This window comes from Aptenodytes forsteri, unplaced genomic scaffold (assembly GCF_000699145.1).
Source record: "Aptenodytes forsteri isolate BGI_AS27 unplaced genomic scaffold, ASM69914v1 Scaffold143, whole genome shotgun sequence".
Classification (NCBI taxonomy): Eukaryota; Metazoa; Chordata; class Aves; order Sphenisciformes; family Spheniscidae; genus Aptenodytes; species Aptenodytes forsteri.
In genome coordinates this window covers 3,201,643-3,223,143 of record NW_008794951.1, presented here as the reverse complement: position 1 = coordinate 3,223,143, position 21,501 = coordinate 3,201,643, and the positions used below count along the sequence as shown (strand labels likewise).

At 36.6% G+C, this 21,501-nt stretch overlaps 1 protein-coding gene across 1 annotated transcript in view; it reads right to left on the bottom strand.

The window, feature by feature from the left end:
• CUL4B (cullin 4B) overlaps positions 1–21,464 on the bottom strand; it is a 24,092-nt gene extending 2,628 nt beyond the window's left edge. The window contains exons 1-16 of the mRNA XM_009275304.2: positions 20,518–21,464; positions 17,688–17,803; positions 12,828–12,931; positions 11,821–11,890; positions 11,255–11,328; positions 10,063–10,225; positions 9,873–9,962; positions 9,507–9,589; positions 8,304–8,371; positions 7,045–7,163; positions 6,017–6,209; positions 4,817–4,921; positions 4,398–4,508; positions 3,534–3,619; positions 1,316–1,423; positions 940–1,053 (exon numbers count right to left, since the gene is read on the bottom strand). Coding sequence (XP_009273579.1) covers positions 940–1,053; positions 1,316–1,423; positions 3,534–3,619; positions 4,398–4,508; positions 4,817–4,921; positions 6,017–6,209; positions 7,045–7,163; positions 8,304–8,371; positions 9,507–9,589; positions 9,873–9,962; positions 10,063–10,225; positions 11,255–11,328; positions 11,821–11,890; positions 12,828–12,931; positions 17,688–17,803; positions 20,518–21,049 — 2,136 coding nt within the window. The 5' untranslated portion in view covers positions 21,050–21,464. The remainder of the gene's footprint in view (positions 1–939; positions 1,054–1,315; positions 1,424–3,533; positions 3,620–4,397; positions 4,509–4,816; positions 4,922–6,016; positions 6,210–7,044; positions 7,164–8,303; positions 8,372–9,506; positions 9,590–9,872; positions 9,963–10,062; positions 10,226–11,254; positions 11,329–11,820; positions 11,891–12,827; positions 12,932–17,687; positions 17,804–20,517) is intronic.
• Positions 21,465–21,501: the final 37 nt, after the last annotated feature.

Genomic DNA, 21,501 nt, shown 5'->3' with positions numbered 1-21,501 from the left:
GTTTTTTTTTTTTTTTTTTTTTTTTTTTTTTTTTGGGGGGGGGAGGTGTGGAAGGAACAAGTAACTCGTATGTTAATTATTTCACTTAAAGGATGTGATTGTTATTTTATTCATTTGGGAATATGAAAGAATAAAAGTTACTGGTCATCTTGTGTTTACTATGAAATGCAGAATAAACTAGAGGTCAGAAGGTTAGACTATTATATCCAGTGACAAAACTCACCCAAGATATGCATCAACTTACTCAAGACAAATCTCAAAGCACTGAGTGCTTAAAATTACAATTTGAAAGACCTTTAAGTCAAAGTGTAACAGAAACAGTTTAAGAAACACAGTATTAGGAACTAGGATCTTTGAAACAACCAAGTTTGATAACACTTGTTTTACCATTAACATTTTTCTGAAGAATAGAACTGGTAAGCATTCCTATTCTGAGAGAAATTTTCTTGAAATATGTTTGTGCCCATGAAAAAATACTGAAGGGGAATAACTGGAAGCCCTTTCAAAACAGTTGTGTTCTTGTACAATCCAAAACTTTACAGTAAGCTTTTCACTACTGAAATAAAGACGCTTAACCCTGTAAGATGAACTAAGGTCATCTATGGAACACGGCCCATTTTTTTTTTCTCCCCAGTATAAAAGTTAGTGCCATTTTTAATATGGAACTAAACCCACTGGGTATCTTCCCCAAGCAGTAACTAACAACTTTTTTTTTTCCACCGACACAGATATCAGATACATCTTCTTAGACCTTAATACATCTATTTCAGAAACATCCAACTTCGGAAATGATAGCAAGAGGTCAAAAGTTAAAAGTAATTGCAAAAACAGTACTAAGTTTTCCATCACAGCACAAAAAAGCTTCCCAATATATCCCTAAGGTACAAGCCAGACTTAGAATCGGCAAAGCAACAGGAATAAGAGAAACAATACACTCACCTCTTTAAATTCTGCTTTTAGTACACAGTGTCCTAGTGTTGACTGCCACTGAAGTTTCCTACCACTGTGTTTTCCTAAATAAAATGTCTTGAAAATCTCCTGCAGTTTTACCATCTAAAAAAAAGAAGAAACCCAAAACACTAAGACAATTTCTCCTTTAAAAGCATCCTTCCCTCCTCCACAATCAAATAAGCCTTAAATAAAGGCTTAGAAAGATGAAGGGAATTGCAAGAAAAGAAAACAAACTCTATTTAAAAAAAGACACTTCTGCATTTCTTTCTAGAGATTATACGCATATTTAAAACCAAGTTGCAGTTGATATCAAGACGGATTACTGATAGGCTGATACTTGGTATAATACATGTATCATCATTACCTCTGGGGGCAAATGGACCTCCATAGGCACGTAGGTTGGCCAATAACCCATAGTCAGAATATTCACTGTTAGTTCAATGTTGCCAGGTACATTCTGGTTTTGCATATACTGCAGAAAGAAACAAAGTAAATTGAAATAAAGGAATGTTTATTAAACATATTTCAGGTAGAACTGAAAAGTTAGTTAGAACAGGCATTACGAGAGCACAGAAGACAAGTCACCTTATGATGTCTTTGCTATATAAACTGTGAGTTACATACAAGACAATTAGGATAAGAAAAAGCACTTTTCTGAAGTTTTAAAGGCACTTCCATACAGGGAGAAAACAGCAAAAGAAGTGTTCTAGCAGGCTGATGTGAAGATGTACCACCTAATTATGTGTGAATGGAGGAAAGAATGTTAAAATTTGCTTGTAATCACAACATTACAGAACTACTAAAACTAATAGGCAAAAACTTACAAGCCAGTCCATCAGAATACAGTGGTTTTAAAAATGTTTTATAACTGGTGTTAAAATGTTTTATAAGTTTACAATTCTTCTTTTATTACTGCAGGTGTTTGTGGGTTTTTTTTTTGTTTGTTTTGGTTTTTTTTAAAAGAAGCTTCTTGTTTCAGGTTTTTTGCTTTGTTGTTCAGGAAAACCATTAATAAATTCAGTAAAATTTTCAAAAGCATAGAATTAAGAAATAGATTCCGACTGATTTTCAGTAGACACTGTTTTCCCAGTTGGGCTTTCGTCCACTCCTTTTGAAAGCAGTCACCTACAAAGTCCTTTTCTCCATAGTGAAAGAACATTACAGACCACTGGAATAATTCAAAAGGAGTTTAACTCAATTACAATAGAAATGTTCACAACTGAAGACATCCTGCACCCTCTCATTAGGCTTTCTGAGAATAACTCATTCAAAAAGCAAGTAAATGAAGGAGCCATGGCAGGCTTTCCTGCAGTACCTGTTTAAATTGTATCATTATGTCTTTTGAAAGCTCCATATCTTTAAACATTCCTTCAAGTTTGCTGGTGAAAGCAGCTCCACATTCTATAAAAGAGAAAATTTAAATCTTAAAAATTAATCTTGTTTATTTTCAAGACCATAGAGTAGTTATTCTAAATATCAGAATGTACTTTGAAGCAAGACAACCTATTTCAGCATATGTTCTTACATAAAGACCTGGATTCTAATTAAGATACAGAATAAGGTTATAAACAAGAAGGGGGAAAATGTTTTAATGTGGCAGCTATTTTGCAACCCAACTGTTTTTCCATGTGGACATGACTGTTCATCTTTAAGACTCCACTGGCAACCTGTCACTCAGACAACAATTCTAATCCCTATCAGCTGCCTGCCAAACTGTCTCTTGATGGTAGAACAACATCAAGTTCCAAAAATCTTATGCTTACCACTCAAAAGACTCCATCCTATGAAACAATGAAGACCAGACTAGAAGACTGCTAGCTGGCAGCTTCATGTTTCAGACCTTATACAGAGTGAACAACAAGCAGAAGTCATCCTCAAGTTCTCTGAGCACATCACTGATTTATTCAGCAGGGAACCTCAACTCTATCCCACAGGCCAAGATAAACCATGCACTTTAAGCTCCTGTTTTTTGGCTATTGCTGCTGTAATTACAAAACTAAAAGCAAATGAATCTCCTCAAAACCCACCAGTCATTCAAGACTTGCACATGAGTTTTTTGCCCTCACGCAAAGGGGAAATACAAACAGTTACAAGCCAGTCCATCAGAATACAGTGGTTTTAAAAATGTTTTATAACTGGTGTTAAAATGTTTTATAAGTTTACAATTCTTCTTTTATTACTGCAGGTGTTTGTGGGTTTTTTTTTTGTTTGTTTTGGTTTTTTTTAAAAGAAGCTTCTTGTTTCAGGTTTTTTGCTTTGTTGTTCAGGAAAACCATTAATAAATTCAGTAAAATTTTCAAAAGCATAGAATTAAGAAATAGATTCCGACTGATTTTCAGTAGACACTGTTTTCCCAGTTGGGCTTTCGTCCACTCCTTTTGAAAGCAGTCACCTACAAAGTCCTTTTCTCCATAGTGAAAGAACATTACAGACCACTGGAATAATTCAAAAGGAGTTTAACTCAATTACAATAGAAATGTTCACAACTGAAGACATCCTGCACCCTCTCATTAGGCTTTCTGAGAATAACTCATTCAAAAAGCAAGTAAATGAAGGAGCCATGGCAGGCTTTCCTGCAGTACCTGTTTAAATTGTATCATTATGTCTTTTGAAAGCTCCATATCTTTAAACATTCCTTCAAGTTTGCTGGTGAAAGCAGCTCCACATTCTATAAAAGAGAAAATTTAAATCTTAAAAATTAATCTTGTTTATTTTCAAGACCATAGAGTAGTTATTCTAAATATCAGAATGTACTTTGAAGCAAGACAACCTATTTCAGCATATGTTCTTACATAAAGACCTGGATTCTAATTAAGATACAGAATAAGGTTATAAACAAGAAGGGGGAAAATGTTTTAATGTGGCAGCTATTTTGCAACCCAACTGTTTTTCCATGTGGACATGACTGTTCATCTTTAAGACTCCACTGGCAACCTGTCACTCAGACAACAATTCTAATCCCTATCAGCTGCCTGCCAAACTGTCTCTTGATGGTAGAACAACATCAAGTTCCAAAAATCTTATGCTTACCACTCAAAAGACTCCATCCTATGAAACAATGAAGACCAGACTAGAAGACTGCTAGCTGGCAGCTTCATGTTTCAGACCTTATACAGAGTGAACAACAAGCAGAAGTCATCCTCAAGTTCTCTGAGCACATCACTGATTTATTCAGCAGGGAACCTCAACTCTATCCCACAGGCCAAGATAAACCATGCACTTTAAGCTCCTGTTTTTTGGCTATTGCTGCTGTAATTACAAAACTAAAAGCAAATGAATCTCCTCAAAACCCACCAGTCATTCAAGACTTGCACATGAGTTTTTTGCCCTCACGCAAAGGGGAAATACAAACAGCACTTCTGGGAAGGCCTGTTAAAACAACTATTTTTAAAAGAAAGCAAGCTGATAAGATAGATTGATAGATAGATAGATAGATAGATACTTACCATGTTTGAGTTTGGAAAGCATAGATTTTTCAGCATCTACTGATGCACTCTTCCCAACTAATAGTCTCTTTGCTAGATCTTTTTTATAAAAGGCCTCAAAGACATCTTTTCCTGTAAGAGATGAGATTTGACAGCGATCACAAATCATTGTTTGTTTTAAACAAACATTACCTACAAGAGGCCCAATTCAAAGCTCAGTAAAGCTAACAAGGGCCTTCACATTAAGATTTCCACAGATTTTGGCTCAGGTCTTGTTATCGGTATTTTAATATGCAAACTAGTTAAACAGCACTACACCAGCAAACTGCATCTACAGAGAACAAACACTTGAAAATGCAGACAGAGTGCAAAAATTATTTCAAAGCACCTTTACGTTACTGATTAAACAACTGTATCCGCACAAAAAAAGCAATACTTACCATATATGAATCTAAATATGATCATAATTTTATCCAGCATTTTTTCAAGTTCTTCATCAGTAGCTTCTTTGTTGCCTGCACGAAGCTTTGAATCTACATATTTAGCTAAAAGAGTGTTGAGGAATAAAAAGTTTAGCGTATGCTTAGTATCACAATGAAACAATAATTTTTTTTTTTTTTTTAAATCTAATATTGTGAAATCTTTTGGAAATGTAAAGGATCCTGAAATTACCTTCAAATCAGTTTCATCACAGCTAGCTTGATATAACTTTATAGCCTCTATGAAAATATAAAACCATTATAGCCTAATCTCTTTTTTCAGATAAGCAATTACTGCTTCTTATTAGCATACATAATGTTAAAAAAGATTTTTGCGTATGTAAAAAATCCTGGTCCGTATTATGATCTCAAAGTAAAAAGTGACTATTGCTATAGATTGACATGGCTATAATGGAAGCAAAAAGGTCAGAAGAAAAACACGTAAACCAGTTATTTAAGTGTGTTGACTATACTGCTGAATTTCTCTAGCAGATTACTGTTTGTTTTAGTTTCAAATGGTTTGGTAAGCACATTACAGTTAGTGAATTAATTTAAAAAAAAGGAGGGCAGAAAGCATTACTCCACAAGCCTAACAGCACAACAGACTGCAAAGCAGGTATTATTCACTGTGTGGGGAAATGATTAAGGTATTCAAAAGCGCAGAGAGCCAGGCTCGTAACGCACAGATCTGTAAACAACGTTCTTTGCAAACTACAGAGGCTCTGCCCCCTTAACACGAGAGGTACAGTGCATCCTCATCTCTCTTCACTTTTATATATTAAAACATAGGTATCTATGTAGAGCCCCTAATAGCTCTGTGCACGTGTTGGTGGCACAGTTATGTAAGCTTCTGAAAAAGTCAAATTATTAGCAGTATTCTCACATCCGGACACCAGTCAATTGCTGGAATGCCTAAGTTCTAATACTCTTCACTTTTCCATAGCCTAGCCAGTGAACTGATGAATAGAGCTTGTTCTTAACGTTCAATGCTATCCTATCAAATAACTCACTTGCACAATAAGGCACAGTAGATCCCCAGTTTGACAACGCATTGTGCGGAACGTCTTTTAACACACAATTCCATCATATCCCATCTGTAAGCTGCATCAGCTCTTGTCCCCCACCCAAATTCTCACATGGGAAGAAACTGAAGAGAAATACCTATGAGTTCAGCTGGCTTATTTGGTCTTTTGTTAATGAATGTTTCAAAGGCTTCTTTCATGGCATTTACAAACTTCTCATTCTTGAGAAAGCAAACATCAATAATATGGTCAACTTTGTCTTTAAAATCAAGTAGTTCTTGGACCATGGTTTTGTCTTTTTCTGGATTAATTACTATGGTGCTACCAAATGCCTGCAAAATAAAACATATCTTTCAATTAGCCTGAATAATGGATTTAAATGACAAGACTTCTGAAAGCCTAAGTTATCTTTGTGATGTCTTGTTTCTGGTATTCACATTAGTTCCACTAACACTGTAGAAGTAATAGCATTATGAAGTATTTACTATATGACCATTCCTAGACCTTGTATGTTGATTCAAAACCAATCTATGAATAAGCGAACAGATTCAGAACTTTTGTCTGAAGAAATAAACTTAAGCGTGACAAATTAACACACCCTTTTTAACCATCTATATCCTCAGGTTTTACACAAGTAAAGCTCCCACTATACTCAACTTTATTTAACAGCACTCCTATGCCATTACAAAGCCTTCCTTCACAACAACCATACTTTCTGTGACAACGTTTTCACTGAGTAATAAGGTGAAACATCTTAAGTGATATTCAAGTGCTTTTTGAACTTCAATTGGTTGGTAACTTAAGCTACCACTCATTCTGACGAGAAATTTTAGCAGGGAGAAGACAGAAATGTTCTGCCATACCCAGAATGTCTATTGGAGAAATATAGTTGTCCCCCACAACTAACTATAAGCAAGATAAAACCTCCAAATTTATTTGGAGTTCAATAATTCAACTGAATGTTCAATATTTTCTTCGATAGGGCTAGAACAGTTACTGTACTTTTCCTAGTACAGTTTCAAAAGCTGCCCATTAAATATATGTTTATAAGCAAGTAATCTTTAATTCTTAGAAAAATTCAATAGTTTACAGACATGACTCAAATATCTGTGTATAAACCCCATCGATACAAAAGAGGTATCTGTTCCAGAGTTCTAGAGACAGTACCTTTATGTACTCTATCCAGTGTTGCAAGAGAACCTGTACTCCGCCTCTCACACGACTGAACAACTGATACAGAAGAGACAGGTCTTGAATTCGATTTTCATCAAGAAGGTGGTTTAAACCTACAAATGAGAGAATTTAAATAGAAATTAAAACCAGAGTAATCCAAAGAAAGCGCAGCATATTATTACAGTAAGGGACCTCTTCAAAGCTAGTATTTTTTATCAAGCAATTAGTGGTGGGGGGTTTTTTTGAGTGTTGTTTTTTTTTTTTTTTAAGCTACCTAATCTAACAGTGAAACACAGAATGGCTACCTGAACTGGGTCAAACCTTAAAAACCTGGTTATTGCACTGGATATCTTAGGCTACATGTACTTTACATAACATACTTATCACAACACCTTTGCTTGCTTGTGCTTTACTATTCCCTAAAGATTTGAAAAGTTTACGCTCTACTGATCTGAAGGAAAGGTTCTTTGGCAAGACAGAGCTCTGAGTCTCAATTCCAGCTGTAAAATAAATTTTACAGATGTTTGAAGGCAAGCAGCTTCAAGAAATATCTTCACCTTTCACTTTTTAACTTTTTGGCAGAGAAGGCCTGATGCTTCTTAGCAAGGTTCTAAGGAAGTAGATGGGTAAATATTGCACTCCTCTCAATAAAGAGTCTGTTACAGATGTGCAGGAAGATGCTCACATACCTGTTTCATCCAGAATCTGGCAAGTAAGGACTTGATCATTTTCTTTTATTATTCAACTCTTGCTGCACCCGCATCTATTTCCAGACCATCCCTCAGAACAAGAGGGTCACCTGACTCCACAGAGACTATTGCAGAACTGAGGCAATGTACTTCATTGCTCAAATGGTACTAATTTTTTAAAACAAGCTGCTTTTTGTGAGCAGTGAGTAATCAGTGTTTCCCCTTTCTGGTACAGCCATAATTTGAAGGCTACTCCTTTACCTCCGAGTCTTCAAAATGCTATTTAACATACTGAACTCAAGAGTCCCCTATTCTAGTTTTCCTTTTGCTTTGCTGTGTATCTGAAGACAGCATTGTGTCTCCTTAGCTCTGACAAGGAGAATGGTACTTGCCCTCCTGTAAAATGGTCAATGCTATTTCATGAACTGAGTAGCAAAGGGCGTTAAAGAATGATGTAGCTTGTGTCCTCCCCCAGCACCTGAATCTGTCACTTTCTTTTTCAGCACAGGAATTGAAAGCCCCGAAGCAGTAATTAGAAACATTTCTATAAAGAAGAAAGATTACCTTTCTGAAGAATGGCTGTTAAATGTTCACCTAGAAGTTGCTTTTCTACAGTAGCAATTAGTGGCTTCCTATAGAAAAAACGTTTACAATTACTTTTCCTTTTCCCATTATTGACAGTTTTAAATCCTTTTTTTGAGATTATGTTAACTACACTTGTAATTAGGAATGCTCTAATTATCTGTGGCCAAGGACCTAAAATGATTATACACGTATTTATCCTTTTCCCTCCCCACTAAGCAATCTTTTTTCCTGTTTGCTGACTGAGGATTTAATTCACACAATAAGCCTGTTGTACATGACCTCTAGGCAGCTGGACAATGATTCCATCAGTGAAGAAATTGGGCAAAAGTTTGTCAAAGAATACACCTTCTCTTGCTTTGTGGGAGAAGATTCATGTCTTGGGAGACAAACCAAGGAGAAGAAAAAACACACCTCATGAGTCAAGAGGTATGAAAACAAAATAGGGAGTTGGCCACTAACAATGGTGTGGAAGAAGGAAGCCACTAAACAAGCTAAATGTTTTTAACAGCTGACAGAGGAAGGAAATAAAAGTGTATGACAGTAGCAATAAAACACCTTCCTCTCAGAGATCCTCTGTACTTGCTCTTTAAGAAGTTGCTACCACTTGCTCGAAGAGTTTTGTTATATTAGTGACCTACATTTTCTCTCAGACACAACAGCTGGGGCTTTATGTTAGGAGAACATTTCCCCTGTCCTACCCGTGATGACCTCCACTTGACTGTATTTGAGGAAATCCTGCCTCTAAGTAGAAAAGATTGAAGAGTGACATTAGTCAGTAATTTTCCAGACTCTATAGAGAATATGCAAATACTTTAATGTAAATATTCAGAGCCTTTAGCTTGAGAATTCTCTATCCTGTAGGGATACCTACCTCTATCAGGTAGGATGACAGCTGATTAATTGCATTTCAGCAAGAAAGAGACGTTTGGACTGGGGGTGGCAGCCTATTTTTCTCCAACCAAATGCCCAACAACATTTATGTCAAAATAATTAGTGGCTTAAAAGAAAAGGATATTAGCTGTGTGAGCCAAGACAGTGCTTCATTGTAAACCAGGAATTGTGGGAACTGAGAAGCATTTGATGGTCAGTCAATAACTGAATTAAATTGTAGCTATTAGATGGCCTTCAACAGAAGAAGAGCCAAACAGCTAACAATACCAAGCAAAGAGAGATTGCACTTACTGTGTGCTCTGATCTAAGTAAGTGATTATCCTGTCTGCCTCTTCTTCCAAGCGCTTGTTGACATGGTGAAGATATTCTGGAACCTGAAAATGCCAGAGTAGTTTTGTATGTTTAAAAAAAATCAAGAGGGGGAAAAAAAAAAAAAAGACAATACTGGTCTGACAGAAGCAGCAGCTCCAGTTTTAAGCAGAAATCATTAGCACTGTGACTAAAGGCAACCGCATGTGAATTTGCTTTTTCAGAGTACTATAAAACACAAAGGTCACATTATTGCCCTGTACGCTGGCTAAGGCAGCAGAATAGTTCCTCTCCCTGACAAATGCTTCGTCATTACGTGTAACAAATATGGTTAAACATTCAAAATACCTCTCGTTCCTGCATAAGCCTCTGTCCCTCTGCTGCATACAGGCGGTTAGTCTCTTCCAAGAATCTATGTTCGAAAGAGTCTTGATAAATCTAAGGAAACAACACAACAGCAGTCCAGGATAAAGCTTACTGAGCACTAAATAAGAATCTGAGCTGTTTATTGGTTTAAAGGTGAAACAAGTTTACTCACCTGCAAGTCAGAAAGCATGCTTAGAAGGCTTCGAAGTAAACTCCTATCGATAGCCTCACCATTTCTTTCCCTCTCAATCAGCAGAAGAATGCCATCAATAGTTTTGTTCTGAACCTTCTGATCACTGATTATATGAGTTCTGAACAATTCTAGCCCCATATCCCTAAAAAGAAAATAAAGACTGTTCAATGAATTGCGTAAGAATCAACCCCAAATATTCTCTATTAATAAAATTTGATCTAGATCCAAGAGAGACCAATAAATACTAGCATTCTTTAAATTCCTCATTCCTCTGCCCCCAAATCACTCAAGATGAACAAACACATAAACACTAAAATAAACCATGACAAAGCATCGACAGCAAGCTACAGATTTTAAAGACCAAAGCACGTATTTTTTCCTAAATAACCACCTAACTTTTGCAGTGTCTTTATTTTTCACTTGGTTGGCAGGATGATGGAAACTGAATAAACAGCAGCCTTCACGAGAAAACGATAACGCCGCCCTGGGTCCCAATTCCATGGTTAAGCTGTTAGACATATTTTTTTTTGTCCATCACTTTCTAATCTCTAATTCTTAGGCAGAGCTTAGAAGACTTCAGTGATGTGAAAGACAAGGGTCTCTGCTTTGGGCATCCCAGTTAAAACCTTCCATGAATTTGAAACTGTGGGTCTGGACACTTTTAGGAAAAGCCAGGCCCTCCATCCACCACTCCTTCAATCTCTGGCAAAGTAATTCAGGTAGTGCCAAAGACACTGTAGGGCATCTGCTCATTATTAAAATATTGGGGGGAGGTTGAAGTCCAAAAGAGAGTAACTTGCTTTTATTTTAGGTAACTTTTTCCTTCAAAAATACTTACAGAACTTTGAATGCTATGCATGTTAAAGCTAGTAACTGGGCAACCCAAACCCTCGCACTTCAGTTGTTGAGCAGGCCCTTTCCTTTTACTGTGCAAACTGGAGGCTGATTATCTACTCAGCTGAAATTTGCTATCACAGCTATTCTAGAAGAATCCTGAAATTCATGGCAAATAAATTAAAAGTGAAATCTCCCCTTGCAACAAGCATGTATGCATTCACCATCTAATTTACAGGTCACTAGAAAGTTTATATTAAAATAAACCCTGAAAATCAGCAAGATATATGTGATAATTTAAATATACCCCCCATAATTTTATTCTTTGTGCTCTCACCAAATAGATGGCAGCATTGAGTTCTGAAGTACGTAAGTTCGATCCAAGAACAAAAAGATACTTCTAATCATAATCTGTAATGACAAGGAATAAAAAAGCCACAATCATTTTACTCTTGAAATTGAAGAGCAACACAAATTACGTTCAATAACAAAAAAAATCCCACTGACAGGTTTCAGGCAGCTCTTTCTTAGACAGTGTTGATTTGTTTAAAATATTCTGCCAATCTCAGTGAGATGATCAATGCGACATTTAGTATCTTTCTGTATAAAAGAATAGGTCCTTTTATAACAGGTACAAAAGGAGAAAGGTTTGCATAGAAACAACAGTTAGGAGTTGGGGGTGTGTGTCCCCAAGGTCAGAACAATGTGTCAAGAAACACACTACAGACAAGTATTTTCAAGGCTTGATTTCTAACAAACTAGATACAGTTGTATTTCACAAAGAAGCCTCATATAAATTTAAGACAACATTTCAAAAGCACAGTATATTTGTAAAGGAACAAAGTTAAGCAAAACATAGGCTGACTAGGCAACTGGTTTTCTTTAAAAAGATAAAAAACTTACCATTTGTCTGCAGTGATCTTGCCAGCATTTGTCTATTTTCTTTAGAAAAAGGACACTATCCAATGAATCCATGAAGAAATCATTAAGAAAATTATGATTAATAGGTAGCGTTAGCGATGAAATGAACCAACTTTTTTTTTTAAACGATACTTAACAGAGAGCACAACAAACTCACCTACTCCCAAGAAGAACCAGTTAACTTCTTGCAACATGTTTATTTTTATTTTTAATGAGGGTCCTTGTGTTAACAATGAGAAATCAAAATGATTTGAATGATTTAAAAAAAAGGATCTAAATACATTTGAATGTTTTGTCTAATCCCCCATCCCTGGGGAGTGGAACAAATATACATACCCCCACACCTCAAAACCCAACAATCCACAATACACGTAAGAGCCCACCACTACACAGATACTATAATTTCAGCTCATGTTATGAGAGAACCTTAAGAGATAAATTTTGTTCTTGAAATTTAACTTGTATTCAGTTCACTGCATAGTTCTGGTACTAATTAATATCCACTTAACAGGATCTCAATCTGATGCAACTCAAAACTTCTGAAAATAAAACATTTTGATCCACAGAACCACTAATATTGTATGCTGCCAGACCACCAGCACTTTTCAAAAAGAAAACAAGAACTACTTGTTGGAAGACTTTTCTGTTTCTGAGCATGGCAAAATCAGCATATAAAAAAACCCTGAAGTGACAGAGCCAATACAGCCTTTTTAAGCCTTGCTGTAAGTCTAACGTGAGCTTTTGTAAGATGTCAAAGTGTTTCATAAATACCAATGAAACTCTCTCACAAACTTTTCAAATGGTTACAGACATAAAGGAACTAGTAGTGTTCTCTGAGGTCCCACAAAAAAATGAAAACAGACCCAATTATGCAAAAACTAGGAATTCAGATTACCACGGCCTACTGTCACGAACTAGTCAAAGAAATCCATCACCACATTCTGGCAGGTAAAAACGTTTTGGTTTGTCAACAACAAAAAAAAGGATATTCTCTGAATTGGTGAATTTGTGCTTTAATGTGGTCTTCACAGATCTGTCTCAATTGTTTGTACAAGTTTGCAGAAATCTTGTAGGAGCAGAGATTTTCAACAGCCTGAAGTAAAGAGAAACAGATACTAAGAAATCTATTTATATTCTTATATGTGGTTTTACAAGGAAAGCAGGGAAAAAACCCAAAACAAACCATGGTATTCTTCTGCTTCTCACTCAAAAAATCTACCAGCTTTTAATTGTAACATAGTTAACAGCTGCATGCAAAACACTACAGAGACATGGCACTATAATGGTAATAAGAGACAAAGGAAGGCCATGCCCTGAACAGCTTACAGTTTATTAATTTCAGCTGGAGTACCGATATCTCATAAGGAACTGCAGGACTTGCATCTCTAAGAACAAGGATGTTAGTTTAATATGTTCCAGCAGCTTGCTGGGTTTCATACTTCAAAACAGACACTTAAGGTCTCAATTTTATTAACTGCTGTGCTCTGCAAGTCACACTAATATTAGTAGAAAAGCACTGCTAGTGTTATTTCCTTCGCAGTCCTTTCTTTGATTAAGCTTCCCTCATCCCCAAAAGTACATACATACACACATTTTTTATATATATTTCTCTCCATCCATCAACACCTTGCCTGAATAAGTTTAGTTATAATCCTGAACAATTTGCAGTAGTATGACTACATTCCAGACGTTTACAGTGACAAATCTCAGATTTCTAGATCATAATCAAGTATTAGAAGAATTGTCGCTGTGCTTCACAGCAAGAAGCGAAAAGAAGTTTAATGGGGACATGTCTTGGAGATTGATTAAGCAAACAAGCATTCCTAAGTCCATAAGCGTAACTCAAGACTTTTCCAAAATTTATACCAATTGCCCAGATTTGGAAAGCAACTGAGCAACTTTAACTCTTTGCGGATTGGCAAAAGACACAGTATGTGATCATTCTGTAAAACATTTGTAGAAGCTAGAGAGGAGAGGTATATATGATTTTCAACTAATGCCTTTCAATTTTCAAGTTTGTTCCCCAGCAAATGCAGGCAACCACGCAGGGACAGCGTAGTTCAGAAGTATACAGAGCAGATCTACTCCATTACACTGAAGTCCCCCAGGATATTTCCCAACAGTCCAAACAGAAGCTACTGGCAAACAGCAAGCGGCCACCACTAAAAGCGCAGCAACAATCAAAACAGCTAAACAAGGAGTTCCTCAGTTTATCTTAGGATATCAACAGTAATCATTCTCAGTATCAACAGTAAACAACCCTCTAGAGCAAGTGCACTACAGCTAATACTGGCTCTAGGACACGGAGGAATTAAAAAAACCAAAACCCCACAAAAAACAAAACCCCACCAAAAAAAAAAATCCCACACAACAGTAACAAAATAAAAAAAGAAAACCAAACCTGCATAAGCCTACTGTCAGAAACAAACAGGTATAGCAAGAGAGTGAGTGTGCCAATTAAGGGTAAAACAGATCTGAATGATGATTATTAGGAAAGCCAGAATTACCACTGAAGTGTACATATCTTAATATTTGGAAATTGCAACTAATTCAACTCTCAGCCTTAATGCTTAAGAAACCCCAAACAAAATAATGATGTGATAGGAAAACATATTCTACAGTTCACTGTTCAGAGTAGGTTATGGACACTGCTCAACTCTATTCTGCTATTGTACTCACAGGGTCAGGCTCTAAATGAAACGGCAGCAAAACAGGAAATAACTGCTACTTTGATTTCAGAAGAAAAAGGGGATGGAAAACACTAAGCTCGAAGAGCCTGCAGCAAGTGCAATAAACGAGTTTCTTCTTTTCTCCCCCTTACTTTGGAGAAGCCAACTAAGAGCCGGCAAGATGAGTGTTTTAGAACTTGCTAGTCACCCGCAGAACCACAGTTAGTCTCGCTTCTACCTACCAGCCTAGGACACCAGTGGCCATTTTGCTGTACTTCTGGTCAGTTCATCCATCTCAACTACCAACATTTTCATCACTGCTGTCTATCAAAACAAGTACTATTTAACCATGCTGCTCCAAATCCTTAAATGAATTAGCCTCTGCACTGTAGATGGACGAACGCATACCATTAACACTTAGCAAAATAACTTAACATATATTAATAGACGTTTACTTTTATGTAGTGTTCATATAAAGCTGTGCTATTGCATTTGTGTATCAGAAATTCCAAAATGTTAAACACATCTGCTAGTATTGAGTGTCTGAACATCAAGTGCAAAATTTCTGCATCTTCATTGATAACATCCGTAGAAATGTTTTAATTTTAATTTGTGAATTCTGCTCAATTGGCTTTTTTTAAGAGATTAAACTTTCTAAGCACACACATACAAACCCTTTTACTAAGATTTGCTCTCTGGAGCATAACATCACTACTGCAATATTACACTTTGCAAATTTAATTACTGGTGTTACACAACAATAATTGTAATGTATCAAAAATTCCCAACAACTTCAGGGGCTCTAGGTTCACAAAATTATCTTGTTCTGAATTAGTGGAATAAAGCTCTCTGATCAGGGAATCTGTGCCCTGAAGATGGTCAGAACATCTGAAGGTGAAGCGCCATATTTCCTTTGTGTAACATATATATTGTTTTGGTTTGTTTTTTTTTTTTTTTAATTTTTATTGCAGCATCCACACCTGGGTTTGTGTGCTGGGGAAAAGCAGGAAAAAGAACTGAACACAGGTCTGATGGGAGAAAATCAGAACTTTCCAGAAGTACGTAACTCTGTGATTGATTAAAAAAAAAGTTAACTAGGGATCTGGTGCCAAAGTTCTAGATCTCTATTTTCTGGTACTAAGCTAAGGAAAATTATTCTAAAAAAGAAGCTGTCAATTCTGTAGCACTTCAGCTACTCAAAGATGTGTATTATTTCTCTTGCTGGGGAGGAACAAAGCAAGTACGAAGCTAGTGTCCCACAAAGAAATAAAGCCTCAAAATGTTTGCTCAGTGGGATTTTCCAACACAGACAAGAGTTAAACCAAACTCAAGAAGTTTAACTCCATTAAAAAGAGAAGTATCTTATTTTGAGGTGTGCAGCAGAACTTTTGCAGACTCTTTTGCAATTCCCCTCTATGCCTGGATAATGGTATCTGCCAAGGCATATTTGGCATCAGATCCATTTACCAAGCAGCTGTTCAGAAATGACATTAGTTTAGTTAGCATTTAAAAACACTAGTGATTCCTATTACTATTTTTAAATCAAGACATTTATTTTTAGATTTATTAAAAAAGAAAATCTTGTATTTGATTGCACTCCATTGAAAAGTATCTAAGTTATTACAATGTTAAAACTAAGGTTTAAAAGAAAAAAGCGTATTTTTGGTTTTCTGAGCACAAGCAACATTAAATTAAGCCTGTGGTAAAAGCGAGCAGAAATTTAAGCATGAAATTTATGTGTGATAACTGTGAAGCAGAAGCAAGGCTTTCAATAGAACTTCGTATTTTTAAATAATTTTGGATATCCTTCAAGTATTTAATTAACAGTTATTTGCTCTGTTCAGTCTCGAGTAAGTAATTTACAATACCAGCCAATACAGTGGATTGTAAGTTGTTATTAGTTTCACCAAGTTTTGCAAAAGTAACAACACTATTGTTACTTTAACAATACATTATCCTGACAAACTGTTAAAAAAGCTATTTTTAGATTAATTGAACATTATAAAAGATTATAATGAGCTTAAAAATGCACTGGACTGAAGAACTTGGCCCATGAGGTTCTTGGTTTCACGAGGAATGGCAATTTATCCTTCCCTAAATCTGCCCCCAAACCTTGTGCAAACAGGATTTTTCGCCCCAACTTTTCACAGAAATCAGTCATATCCAAATGCAACTTTTATTGAAAAGGGGAGGGCAGGGGAAAAAGAGACACTGAAAACAGGTGGAGAGAAGGCTATACACACACAGAGGAACAAATCAAACAACTAACCAAGTAATAGAGGCTTTAAAAGTAGAGTAAAAAGTGTAAGTGCTTCTTAATACCTAGCTAAAGGAGTACTGTTGCTAGGCCGCTAAAACCACAAGTACCACGATGTTAGTAGGGAAAAGGTGAGGAGGGGGAGAAGTCTCCCTAACACATTCAGCTGAAAAAGCAGAAGTGGAGCTTATAAAAAAAGTTAGGAAATGCAGTTCAAGTCTGATCACTTCCTAAAACATTTAGGGCAAAATAATCAAAGCTGTTGCTGGGAATAAATTTTGATTCTCAGTTGTCAGAATAGACAGAATGCTGAATGATAAAAAATTACGATCAAACCAAAATAATACAATTCATGAAGAAAAGTGGTATTCTATTTACTTTTAAGAAGTCAAATAAAAAGTTTCAGTTTTTAAATGATTTATGATCTTCCATCATGGACAGATACTGTCTTCAGAAAAAGGATTATATTTTAATATAAATCATCTTTTGGGGGTTGGACTAGATGACCTTTAAAGGTCCCTTCCAACCCAAACTATTTATGATCTTTTTCTTACCTAAACACCAACGTTTTAGGATCTCACATTTCTCCTTTAGCAGCTACACACCATAAACCCCAAAACAGTAAAGGGAATACAGCTCCTTGCCTTATTTAATTCTTGTCAACTGTTGCAAAGGAAACCATACCTTGGATTATGTTGTGGTGAGTCAAAAAATTTCCGAGTTCAATGTTAGGTCTTGTGAAATTTTTACTGATGATTTTAAAATTTAAGAAACTATTTGATGAAAAGTTTTTCAATGACAAAAGCAGCTATTAAGCAAAATGTCAAATTCTTACCACTGTATTAAAAGTGTTTTAAGCAAAAAAAAAATTCCAACAACAAAATAAAAACCCCTACCCCATCGCTTTTACTTAAAGCACTTACCTGATAGAGCTCCTCTAAATTGTACTTAATTGAAGTACTGTTCTGGATAGCTTCTACAGCTTCTTTCAGTTTTTGCCATGTTTCATCTGTGTAGTTTTCAGGCAATTTAGGTTTATCTTTAAAAGAAATTATATAGAGTTTGAGAAAGTATTTAGAAAAAGCAGAACATTTTACCTTTTACAGAAATGAAAAACGTAGCTTTGAGAGGAAAGAGGTATGGACTGATGCTCTAGATTTTAATTTATGCTTACATGAAAAGAAAGCATTAGTGTAAAAGCAGTATCTTATTTACATGTGAAATAGTAACGCATTGTAAAAATTCAGTATTGCTCTTCAAATACACATCACAGCATCTGTAGCTCAAACAGTATGTGTGATTTATAAAAATCACAATACTGTGTCTGAGCAGCCCAAGATGGGATAAAAGGGTAAAAAACAGTAAGAATGATCTACATCTTCATTATACTCTTTTTCACTACCAGGACAGCACAGCTAAAAGAAAGTGAACATAAAATCCAAAAATGATGGATTAAAAGATAGAGAGTTGTGTAAAGCTTATTTTTTTAATTTATTGCTCATTAATTCTACTCTGTATTAACAGTTAGAAAGAAACCCTCAAGAAACATGCATGGAAATACTGTAATTATAATACAGGCTTTATGGTCGCAAGGAAAACCTTTCTATTTCAAACTAATCCATTTACGTCTCTCTGGGGCTTGGCCAGCAGATATTTGTTAGAGTTAAGCCCTCTTTTAATGTTCAAATAGCTCAAGCTTTGCAGATTTGACTCTTTCCGTTCTTTTTTTCAGCCTCTTTTCTAGAGATGCCCCTGCCACGCAGCATCTTTAACAAGACTAAAGCATTTACAACAGGCTAAGAGAGATTCCCCAAGTCACATCCTCAGAATACCAGGACTATTTTAAATTTCTGTGTGTTCTCATAACTAGCTAAAATGACCCTTTTTGTTCTAATAAGCACGTTCCCAAATGGAGAAGGAAGGAGGAGAAAATTTAGGGAGGAATTCACATGTACATCCATGCCACCAACAGGTGAAATTGGCCCAGAGTTTATACTCTGTTAAAATTGACTTTTATATACCTAACGGTAAAAAACAAGTTGTAAAGCTTTATGATTTCTCTAGAAGTAACAGAGAGAAGCAATTTTTTTTGTCCTCCCAAGCATTTCCCTACAATATTGGCAATATCCCAACATTAGCTGTACCGTAAGAATCTAGAGACACAACTAACTACAAGTAAGACTTGCCTATTTTCACTAGCAACTAATGAGTATGCTACTCAGGAGTAAATACCAAGATTCTGGATTTTAGGAAGTTATTTAAGTTGTAAAGGATGTTATTGCTGTCACACTAAGATAAAGACAGTAATCTTATTATTCAGTTTAGCATCTGAGAGTAAACAAAAAGCAAAGCTGGCAGATTCTTGAGACATCCTTTTTAGGCAAGTGATTCAAATACCAATTCATAAGCAATGATGATCACAGCACCATGCAATCCAAGACATTTCACAAATATCTTAAACGTGAAAAGTTGACTTCCTTTAGAGATAACAGTGTACAAGCAACAGAAGAGTGGCATTTACTTCTCACTATCACACATCATAAGTTTTAAAATAATCAGTCAAATTAAATGATGATGACATAATGGGCGGAGAACATTTTTGAGAATTAGGAAGACCTGAAAGCAAAAAGTTACACTGTGATCATGAATTGCTGTAAAACATTACAGTGGCTAAAATAATCCTAATCCTTACCTTCTGCGATATCTCTACAGAACATTTGTATAAATTAATTTTAATGTCAGTAATATCTTTTACCCCCCCCCCAACCCCAAACACACGGGGAAAAAGAAGAACAACCCAAGAAAGCAAGCTATCAGACTATTTTAGAAGATAGCAAGAGGCAGGGGGTAAAAAAAGCCCACGATTTCCCCATCTGTATAGGGGAAAAAATGACAGAATTTTAGCTAAGCTTTCTGCCTACACCTATTTGTATTTTTGTTTACTAGAAAATGAAGCAGCATCATCACAGCAGAGAAGTTTCATTTCTCTGCTTCAGTTGGTCTCTAGTAACAATATTCAAGAATCTCAAACACATCTTTTTTGAGAATTTATAAAATAATGTAAGCTTGTAAAGTGAGAGTTATGTTAAGACAGAGAATAGACATTAAAGAGTTGAATAATAAAAATTACAGCAAGGATATTGCAAGGAAAACACTCAGCAAAAATCTGAACTACCTACTTAGAGACAAGTGGGGAAACCAGAAAGGAAATCCACCATAATAGCCTGATAATCACCTTAGTTTCAACAATTAAAACTAAGCACAGGCAGATTAACCTATAAACAGACAAGATGGATAGAGGCAAGACATATAGATTCAGGCCCAACTTAAAAAAAATGCATTCTGTGCAAAGACTTATCATAAACTGGTCTAAAATATATACTAAGCCCTGAACCAGGATTACTAGAAAAGCAGTATCAAACGTTAAAAGTTTGAAGAAAGGCGATTTACACACTTAAGTAGTAAAACCTTTCATTTAACATACAAGTTAAGGCCTTCTCAACAGACAGAGTGAAAGGAGTCTGAAAAACAATCCCAAGCAGCGCAGTGTAGCTCAGGATGTGTACATGACTGGGCAAGTATGCATCATAAAACATTATTCCCCCTTTACATAAGTATAGAAATGTTCACCACAGAAAAGCATTTCCTGTAAAACCTGGAGCTATTTGAAAGCCAACCGGTTTTCATGTTGAAAACAAAACACAAGGTTGAGCGTCAGCTCCCCATAGGTTGTGACAAATTATGGCCTGTTACCTTTAAAGTTCTTGATCACTAATTTCTTAGCAGAGCCAGGTTTACTGTTGGCGAAACTGGAAACAGTAGAGGAGGCAGCTTTGGTCAGGCCATTTGCATGGTGCCCCACAGCCACTGATGAAATTAAAAGGCTTTTATTTTTGAGCTGTTGTTGGTGCTGCTGTTGAGAAGAGGCAGCAGGAGAGGAGGAGGAAGAAGACTCTTCAGCCATCTTCACATCGAGTCCAATAAAATCCACGGAGTCCTCAAAGCGCAGCTTCTTCTGGAGGTGATGGTTGGAGGAGGCAACCCCTGAGGAGGAGCACGAGGAGGTGGTGATGATGGAGGAAGATGATGAGGAGGTGTTTTTGGAAGGAGAAGAGGCGCAGGAAGAAATGGAATCAAATTCTTCTCTTTCAGAATTGCTGTTGCTGCTGTTATTTAACTTTCTCTTCTTGCAGGAGGAGCTGCTGCTGGTATTACCATCAGTGGCAGGTCTGACCTCCTGGGCTGCAGCTGGGGGGTTGGGGGAAGAGAAACCTGTGGGAAACATGAACACACAGAAGTGAACAGGCTGAGGGGCATCAAATCCTTGTGGTGTGACAAAGAGAGAGAGCGAGCGAGCTTTAGAGTCAGTCTCTGTTTGGTGTCTCTCGGGGGGGGGGCGGTGTCTTTCAACTCCTCTCTCTCATCAGTGGAGTCCTTCCGTATTCCCTCTCCTTCGCTTTCTTGTTTCTCGGAGGAATCGCTTTATCTCCTCTCTTCCCCTTTTCTTTATCACTTTGTTTCTTCTCGTAGTTTGTCTCTGCTTTCCTGCTTTTACTCCTTTCTCAGCGGGGCGTCTCTGCGCCTGCCTCTCGCCACCCACTAGCTTCTTTCAATTCTTCTCTCCAACACCAGTATTCCCCCACGGCTGCCCGCTCCCCCGGCTTTTCCTTCCGCTCCCCTCCTGCTCCGGCCGCCGCGTCTCCGCCGAGCAGCAGCGGGCTCCCTCACGCCTCGGCT